This window comes from Montipora foliosa, chromosome 8 (genome assembly GCF_036669935.1).
Source record: "Montipora foliosa isolate CH-2021 chromosome 8, ASM3666993v2, whole genome shotgun sequence".
In the NCBI taxonomy this organism is placed as follows: domain Eukaryota; kingdom Metazoa; phylum Cnidaria; class Anthozoa; order Scleractinia; family Acroporidae; genus Montipora; species Montipora foliosa.
Genome location: NC_090876.1, coordinates 8667297 through 8677296, shown reverse-complemented (window position 1 = coordinate 8677296; position 10000 = coordinate 8667297). Strand labels below are relative to the sequence as shown.

Here is a 10000-nt window from a genome sequence, read left to right as displayed (position 1 = left end):
ATAGACTTTTATTGGATTCAAAGAATCACGATAGGAATTTTTTTTTTTTTAGGTAGACAACCATCAGCAGTAAAGTCTTTTTTTGAGTTCAGAAAATCCAAGGGAAAAGAATGGAAAGCCATGGTGTCCAAGAAACAAGTTGACAAGGAAGTAATAGTACAAATTATGATAGGCATGATGTACTATTGCGAAAAAGAGATGCGCCTTAAACCAAAGAGGGGGAAGCGCATTGCTTTGTCAGTGTCAAATAAAGCACCCTGCAATGTAATCCTGGCGAAGGCAATGGACAAATTCAAGGCTTACCATAGTGATATTGTCGACACCAATGAAGACTATGTACTACTTCTAGAAAGTGGGGAGGAAGCACAGTTCATCCCAGGGTCATGCCCCAAAGAGTTCTTTTCCTTACAGCGGTATAGAGAGGACCTGGGAAAAGATTATGCCAAGATTGTTCTCTATTTGTGCCGTATGAGTGACTTCTTACCTGGCACAGAAGATGATGATGAAGAGGCTATAAAGGAAGAAGAATTTCCCTCTCATGAAAGCTCAGTACCCAAAAGAAAAAAAAAAGAAGTAACTGAGGAATTTGAAGAGGTCCTCACTACATATGAATCAGATGAAGCTATGGCTAGAGAATTACAAAAGCAGCTTGATGAGGAAAGTATGGAAGATCTCACTGTTCCTACTGTTGACCTTCACAGTCTAGAGAAAACCACCTCAGCCCATGAGGATACCGCAAGTGTAGTGCGTGCAATGCATAAGAATGTTAAGCAAGATAGTGACTTCTTCATTGTTACTCGTCGACTCCACTTTCAAGAATAATTTCCCTTTGGCAACGGCAAGCAAGCAAGTATTGTCCAGAGAATGTCCTACGAATTACGTATTGTGGGGAAAGTGGTATTGATACAGGTGCATTGTCCCAAGAATTTTTTTCAAATGTTGTTTCGGACATTGGGAAATCGATGTTCCCTGATGGAGCACCCATTAACTCCATATACAATGTTCAAAATAAGAGATTTAAGACATGTGGTGAAATTGTTGCAGCTTCACTAGCACAGGGTGGTCCTCCTCCATCCTTTTGGCCGAGTCAGTGTATGAATTGATGCTAATAGACAACGTCAACCTTGACCAACTAGATGCTCAAACACATTTCACTCCTAAGGACAAGGAACTCTTTGAAGAGATAAGAAACCGTGATTCCTATGATGAAAGCTTGCGAGATTTGATTTTAGACCATGGATACACTGGCCCATTAGACAAGACTCATCAAGATGACATTATTGGAACCATTCAAGTGAGCATAATAAACAAGCGCTTACTTTACCTGAGGGAATTTTGTGAGGGTCTCAAACTGTTTAATGTATATGAACTCATGAAAGATAATGCTGCCCTCTGTAAGGACTTGTTTGTGCACAATACAAATGGTCCTGTGGACTCAGATTATGTTTTTTCGGTGCTTTCACCGTGTTACTCAGCTGAAGGAACATCAAGAAGGAAGCTCGAGGAGGAAGTGATGGACAATTTCCAGGATTTTTTGACAACTGTGGAAGATAAGAAGATCACGGGCTACACAGAAGCACTGGCATGGAAGGAGGATAACGTAACAGATGAAAGTGATGACAATGAAGCTGTGAAGTATCAGCTCGGCGACGTAAGTCCATGTGGAGTACTTGGCTGGTTGACAGGACAGAAGCATCGTCCTGTAAATGGTGAAGAACTTTCTATAAAAGCTCATTTCGATCATGATTGCAAGGAAAGAAACCCCCAACACACCATCTGCTTTCCACGAGTAGGAGCATGCAGCAGGGAAGTAACATTTCCTGTTGCACACATGACTGACTCTAAAGAGTTCGAACATGTTTTTCTGCTTGCTCTTTGCAAAGGTGGTGCCTTTGCAAAGGCATGAAGGCCATAGTAAAGTTCCTAGGAAATTGCAATATGGAGTGCAAAAGGTTGTCAACTTTTCGACATAGTTTCATCATGGAAGTGGTTTTATCCAAAAATTATTTAATGTTTACATGTATTTGCAGGGTTTGACATCTGGACATCTGGTCATCTGAGTCACTACCCACTGGGCTAGTCATCTTTAAATTTACTAGCATAAAAAACAAACAAAAAAAAAAAGGAATAAAACTTTGTTTCCATACACCAGCTTATACATGGGTGAAAATGTTAACTCTTTCAAATCTTCTATCAGCCAAAAGGCCAGTAAACGTGATGTTTTTCTTGACTTAGGATACCAAGGAGTGGAGATGTCGAACCCCGTGTTTGTGTTGGTCCTTTCAGATTCAAAGTTTCTTCTGAAAATTCACTAAAATTTCAAAAGCATTCAAAGGGTTTCATGTTACAGTTCACTTAAATGGTTACAGTCCAGTTATGGGGTTTTGTTGTTTTGGTTGCACAATGAGAAGTCTATACCGTCACCACATTTCCTATTTTGGGTTTTCCCAAAAAAAAGAAGGTAGTCATATTTGCGTTTGAAATGTAATCTGATACACCTCGAGATTGCCTTAGTAGAAAAACAGTAGGAAAAAGAAAAAAAAAGGAGGAAAGTTTAACAATACATCAAGATAAGCATGTTCTGTCATACGAAGTAATAGTAATTCAAATTCATTATTGTTAGTTTGTAGCCATGTCTTGAGTTTGATATGGGATTATTGGTTCCTATGTTGTTGCTCAGATTCTTTATCTAAAACTGCATGTAATGAACCGGGTAAGAGTTTAACAATAACGTAACCATTCATAACTTCACCATGTGCCAGATCATTCTTCATCAACAACGCACTTTATGATTTTCCAGTTCTGTTCTCATAAGACAATATGTCATGGGGCAGGATGCATGCTCGTCATCATTCGTAGCCAAGTCATAAACAATTCAAGTAAATCTGCGTTAGGGTATGCAGTTGTCTCTAATTCTGAAATAGTCAACTGGTTGCACACCTGTTAAGATTGTGGTACAAATCTAACGCTTCCCGCCAGTTTTGGGGGTTTGAAAGTCCCGCAGCTTGAAAAGCATACTGAAAATACTCCTGGTATTCATTGGTGCTCTCTGTAAGGGGAAGGTAATTCTCTGTAATAAAGTTGCACTGCTGTGCACTGACAGGAGCAAGAAAATCCTCAGTACCGCGCAGTTCAGGTAAGTAAAACAACTCATTGGGTCTTCCTTTTACAGTATCATGACGTGACTCTCTGATGTAGTGGCTGTTCCAGTCTTCTTTCAACCTATCCAAATCTTGCTGAATCAGTGTGGCAAAACAGAACCACAAGCATTCCATCTGTAGTTCATTACCAGTAGTGAAAACCTGTTGTTCCAGCAAGTCCTTGAAGAAGTTGATCCACCAAGAAGTTAAGTGTTGTCTTAGGTAGGACCACCACTGCTCTATTCGTTGGTTATGAGGCGAGGTTCCATAAATATGTGCCAGATCATTACCAATGAAAAAGCATTGTGCTGCAGCTACAAGACAGTTTTCAGTACCACAGTCAGTTCTAACCTTCAAGGGACATCCTCCATATTCCTTCACAGCATTCATATAGTATCTCGCAATCACTACAGGGTTATTGTTGGTTCTGTCCAATGTTAACCATATTATCTTGCGACTGTAACCGTCAATACAGCCATGAATTGCGAAACCGTCAGGTTTCAATTTATCATACCCATCAATATGCCAACAGTAGTTTGGCCCTGGATTAGTGTAAACTCTTCTCTTAAGCTTCCGCCTTCGCCTTCTATCGCACCCCTCAGGGTCCATTTCTTGTAAGCATGTCGCCACTGCTTGCCTTGACACCTGATAACCCTCACGGCGTAAAGTATGCCACATGCTCCTGTAGCCTGATAAACAGCCAGGCCCGTCTAACTCCTCCTGTATTCTAGCTCGCACATCCTGGTTATTGGAATCCAACAGCTTACGTCGTCGAAGGCCAAGTGACTTGAATCTCTCCTTGAGCGTTCGCAGGCTCATTTCTATTCCGTGGTATTTGAGCAAAAAGCACAGAATAACTTCATACTCGTAGCCTTCGTTGAAATAATATTTAAGTGCTTGTGTTTCTTCGTCACGTTTTGCACCGCAGGTAGCACAAAATTTACTGTAAAGCGTCACTGTTGCTGTACAAACTTCACATTTTTGTGGCGATGTCGAGTTTGCCGCCGCCATTTTGAAATGTAGATAGTATCCCGTGGTACATTTCAAAAAAACTAGGCCCAGTCCCTTGTGAAGGAGCGGGTAAGCTTTTAGAATTCGGAGTCGGAGTGAGTTTTTGGAATTTGGAGTGAGTTTTTTCAATTCGGAGTGAGTTTTTGGAATTCGGAGTGAGTTTTTTCAATTCGGAGTGAGCTTTTGGAATTCGGAGTGAGTTTTTTCAATTCGGAGTGAGTTTTTGGAATTCGGAGTGTAGTTTTGGAATTCGGAGTGAGTTTTTGGAATTCGGAGTGAGTTTTTGGAATTCGGAGTGTAGTTTTGGAATTCGGAGTGTAGTTTTGGAATTCGGAGTGTAGTTTGGAATTCGGAGTGTAGTTTGGAATTCGGAGTGTAGTTTGGAATTCGGAGTGCACTTGTGGGCCACCGTAGCAATGCAATACTAAGGAATTACCTTAAAATTTTCATTAACTAAATAATGTGAAAGTTGTGAAAGTTTGTGAAAGTTAGGATCCAAATTTCACCTCAACTTTTGTGATTGGTTCATTTCATTCAAGAATTGGACCTCTTAGAGAAGAAGACATTTTCTGAGTCTTTTTTGTAATTGGTTAATTGAACAAAAAAACTTCTTTTTGATTGGTTCATTTGGATCCGTAAATGACATCAGCAAAGTAGTTGAATATCAACTCAGCATTTTTTTGTTTTCCACAAAAACCAATATTTACAAGAAAAATACACTCGATGGCGCCTTTGAAACACGATCCTGTGCTATCTGTTTGCAATGGACTTAAGTACAACTAGGAGAATGGAACTAAAGAAATTATCTGTACAAATTCAAGTTACCTAAGCATTGAATAATCAAAGGTTCATTGGGAAGAAGTGCAAGCAGCTGAGCTTTGAAATGTTTTACACAGAGACCATGGACACTTCAAAAAAGTTGTTTGGTTTTACGAAATAGTTGGACATTTTGTCTTTCTGAAGCTATTTTTGGTAAGCTGGATTTTAAATGAAATTGCTTGTATGTCACAGTGCAATAAACAAAATTTACTGTCAAATTTGTTTGACTTTGTTGCTCTTGTATTGTTCATTCATCTGTTACGTTTGAACCTATAATAATTTTGTTATTTAAAAAAGCTTTCACGAATCCATGGTCCCTTTATATTCAAAGGGTTGAAATATTTTAACCTTCAATTTTTCTCGTACTGATTTAGTTACCGTCCTAGCTTCAAACTTTCAATTTCGTAAGCCAAAAATCATCGAAATGAAACGACTCCGTGTTTTTAGGGTTTAAGTTTATTCAAACAAAAACTTTGCAATTAATATGCTTCACTGATTTACGGAAGGCGGCGTTATTAGTTATATAGTCCATAGGCCAGAGCAGGTTCCCGATATCACTAAGATGCACTTATCTTCCAGGCTATTGGGGTTCAGGCAGTCAGGCATTATTATTATTATTATTATTATTATTATTATTATTATTATTAATGTGGCAATCAACATCCCCCCACCCCCCGGGGCAGAGCCTGGGCAATTGACTATCTTTTTAGCGTGGGGTGTGGAAAATTGAACCATATATATATATTTTTTTTCAGGTGCCGGAGTCGCTAACAGCTATACGAGATAGAAGAGTAGTATTTGTGAGCGATTGGCTAACAAAAAAGTTCTTCAAAAGTTGTCTTCAAAGGAATTTTGGCTGTGTAATTCATCTTTGTCATACTATAGTCTGGCCAAGAGTGAGTACAATATGGTATTAAAGTTTCCACACCCCCCATTTCATTGTTAAAGCTCTGAAAGTTGTATCTTTCTGTTAGAGGTAATTAACCAACACTGAACAATTTAAAATAAACACTCTAGGCCCTGTTGTTGATAACTATACAGTTCCCTCGTTAAACAACCTTTGCCGTGTTTCGGAGTTATAGAGCAGCTTATACTTGCATGCTTATTGGTTGAAGTTTTGAGTTGATCGGCGCATAAAGTCTACAAAGACATCTACCTACCTTTAGAATTTCCATTCCACTTACACACTTTGGCTTCCTTGTTCTATTCACCTTTTAAACATTGATACAAGAAAACAGCATACAGAAAAAGTAGACATTGCAAACAGCCCATCAAATACCTTAGGTGTTGAGTGGTTCTTGTTAAACGGAGACACAGAAAACTCTCGAATGTAGTCGCCCATTCTTCTTTTCTCCCAACTGCTTTCTTGACCAGCCACTAGGAAAAAAAAAAGTTTGAAGTAGCATAAATTTAACCTTTTCCCTACTCAACCGGCCACTTAGAGATTTTACTCTGTCTAACGCCAGGTGATTTTGCTCATCAATAGGAACCCCTTAGGGGCCAAAGGATAAATTAGCGATATTAATAATAAATGTTGATTGATGATGATCTTAGCAATGATGATAACTGCGACAGTGTGCTGTTGATGTGACAACCCTTTCAGGACACAATTCATTGGGTGAATTTCAATTATTATACAATTACACTGGTTCCACGTGTTGTTCTCAACAAATAACTATCCCATTTCCTCCCCAGTTTTAGGATTAAGTCAACATTTTTTTAAAACCTGGTCACTTTGTTTAAGAAAATAACACAATGCCGGTTTCCACAGAAAGAAAATTTTTCAAAGCGTTAGCCCATTCTGACCCGGTCATCCTTGTAAACAATGAAAATGTCTCTTAACCCATTCACACCCCCCCCCCCCCCACCCCTCTTCCCCACAAAGCAGCCCCCAAAAGGCGAGTAAAATCGTCTGGCATTAGACAGAGCTAGTGAAGCCTATAATTCTCAATCTCAGGAGGGAATTCTTGGGTTTCACATGGTGTCACGGCCACGGTCATGTTGGTGTCCCCAAACAAAATAATGGCTGCATGTTGGTGTCCTGACCCAATCCTCTGGGAATTGAACTCTGTCAGTATGCAAACGTTTTCTTTTGTTTTTGGTGTGATCACATGAGTGAAAACCAAGAATAGGTTAACCCTTTAAAGGGTTTTTGAGCGGACCTAAACTGTTAGTGTTGACATGTCATAAAGAAAAGTAAACTATTTTCACCTTAAAGGGGCTTTGAAGTGAGAAATATCTTTTGCTTACTTTTAATTAAAGACCTATCGATATGATGAAGATTGGTGTTTAATTTCTTTTTTGGAATACTTTCTTTCGTTCCACAGATATTCAAGATTTTTAATTTGTTTAAAAAATGACATAACAAAAATTGCAAATGACTCTAATGAATCACAAAATTGACATTATCAAATTTGGCAACAGTAATCTACATCAAGTAACACAAAAACTGATACCCCCTTGCTGTTGCCATGGCCACCATTTTTGCTACAGCGTCTCTTTAACTCAAGATTGATTTTCAAATTTATTGTCATGACAAGGCATGTCCACTGTCGGTAAGCTTATAAAGAGATGTAAAACACTATGGGCAGCACATGCATTTCAAGTCTGACCATCTGCCTGTACTTATCTGTTCAAAATCCAAGATATTTGCTTCATTGCAGAAAGGGACTGGAAACAAGACTGTTGCCATAGCAACACCTTAATGGTTGTCACTTTGTGCCTTATCTAATGTACATTACTGGTGCCAAGTTTGAATATCATTACTCCAATATTTTTGGAGATATTCTCAATTTTGTGATTCATTACAGTTATTTTGCAATGTTTGTAATGTCACCAATTTTCAACAAAAACTTGAATATCTCTGGAACGAAAGAAGGAATTCCAAAATAGAAACCACCATTCTTCATCATTTTGAAAGGTCTTCAAAATAAGAAAAAGATATTTTTTACATCAGAGGCACTTTAAAACTCACCAACAAACAGCAAAGACTCTTCCATTTGACTTGCTGAAATAGACATGTTCAAACTATTATTACTCGTATACGAAGAAAAGAGAAGTTGAAATAGCTTTAAAAAGTGACCAACGTCTGGTTTTTTAAAAGAAACATTTCATGAACTAGACTAAACTGATTGGAGATGACACGCAACTTTGAAAAAGAGAATTTGTCACAATGACTTGCAAAATCCCATTGCCTGGACAACTGAAAAAGTGGTAATACTCTACCCCTACATGTAGGATTTCGGTTCTTGCAATTTCCTTCTCACCAAAATACACGCTTGAGGCAACTTGAACTTTCTCCCTTAAGGGCCTACTGACGTATTTTTTGGGGTGCGTTGCTAAGGATGTAATAGTTAACTAATTCAAGAGAATTTGACATTATTTTAGTCAGTTTCCGACTTTTGTAAACCAATGACCCTAAATATGACGTCATCACGCCACGCCCATGGTCACGTGACCAATAAAAGAAAACTCTAAATTTGTCTCCGTGCTACACAATTTGGGTGTTTTATCAGTGGTTTCATAATTTGTATTCGTTTTTGCATCCAGCCAAGCATGGTTTTCTTTTTATTTTGAAAAATGTTCTTTTTAGAGAAATAAACGATACTGAAATACCCATAAAATTTTCAAAAAAGATGATTTGAAAAAATCAATGCTTACCTACATTCTGTATCTGGAGGTGAAACGTGCCATATTAAAAAAAATTAATTCAATTTAAAGACCGCCGTAAATTTAGGTTTTTTCTTAAACCGGAAGTCTGTTTGTTTACGCATGCGCAGTTGATCTGAGAATGAGCGTGAGGAAGGGCGAGGAAAAACCTTCGATGCAAACAATATTTCGTGCGGTGATTTTTGCTTGTGAATGGGTTTTCTCGTCAGCTCACTGTATGATGACGTCAGTCACCGGAAGTAACATTTCACTTCCCTAGCAACGCGCGAAAAATCCGTCAGTGGGCCCTTAAATACCCATAAAGAGGCTGTAAAGAGCATTCAGGAAATGTTCATTAAATTAATATATTAATTTTACAAGCCAAAACACTTGTAAGTTACACTCACTAGTTGGACTTTTTTTATCCTTGAGTAATTTGTCGAATGTGTATAGGATCTGGTAAGTTCTTTGTTACTCACTTATGCCCAGGATTGACCCAAATGCACACCCAATTTTGACATCCAACACCTTCATACTCTAAAACGCAAATCATAAAGCCCTGAAAATGAGATGCCATGCACTCAGCTTCTACCATCCCCATGCAGGGATTTCAATAACTTTTCAAGCATGCTCCGGGGCTAATCAAGGTAAGAAGCTGTCACTCTTGTCTTTTTAATACAAAAGTTTGAGTGAAAATCTGACAAACAGACTGCGATATACCGTCAATGACCGGCTTCCAAGGAAACTCCAGCTTAATGAATAAGGCGATGGTTAAGGAGTAAATAGTTATCATTATGACTGAAGTTATAAGGCATATTACAGGACACGCACACTTTTCTGCCCAGTACTTCTGTTTTAGTTTTCAGTTCCCGTTGACATTGTAATAAAAATTAATGTTAATTGAACTGATGCATACTTTAATTAATATTTAGCAAATACTGAATAAAGTGTGTTACTAGTGCTAATCACCCTTACTTGCAGTCGAGGACTGAATTGCGAAGGGCGCAGCTCACGACATCGGGCTGAAAGCATACAAAGGCGCCTCTGGCTGCCGCTATACAGTCCATGAAAAAACTGGGCATTTACAGTGGCAAAATCTGAAGAGCCTCTTTTTGAAGAGCCTCTCTAGGATATTGGTCAAGTATGTCCCAATCTGTTGCATCAGAACCTCTATCTAGTTGTTATTCTTATGAAGCATGCACTCACAGCTTTGCTGCTAGTCAGCCAAGTCTGTCCACACATATCTGGTGAATTTGCTGGCATATCTGTTTTTTAATACACTCTCCAGAATGGATATTTTTTATTCCCCTATGAATCCAGAACCGTGTGGACGTTAAATCCGGAATATTTTAATCCGGATGACGTAACAAGATCGAGCACAG

The 10000-nt window shown here is 38.6% G+C and overlaps 2 protein-coding genes and 1 pseudogene across 3 annotated transcripts in view; 1 reads left to right on the top strand and 2 right to left on the bottom strand.

The window, feature by feature from the left end:
- The window catches only part of LOC138012956 (uncharacterized), a 2641-nt gene extending 1812 nt beyond the window's left edge, over positions 1-829 (top strand). For both annotated transcript variants that reach the window (XM_068859902.1, XM_068859901.1), the window contains one exon: positions 53-829. In XM_068859902.1, coding sequence (XP_068716003.1) covers positions 53-822 — 770 coding nt within the window. In that variant the 3' untranslated portion in view covers positions 823-829. The remainder of the gene's footprint in view (positions 1-52) is intronic.
- Positions 1-10000, bottom strand: part of LOC138012951 (protein NLRC5-like) — a 120896-nt gene that overhangs the window by 2842 nt on the left and 108054 nt on the right. The gene's annotated exons all lie outside the window — the stretch shown is intronic.
- LOC137968227 (coiled-coil domain-containing protein 93-like) overlaps positions 1-10000 on the bottom strand; it is a 107102-nt pseudogene that overhangs the window by 40515 nt on the left and 56587 nt on the right.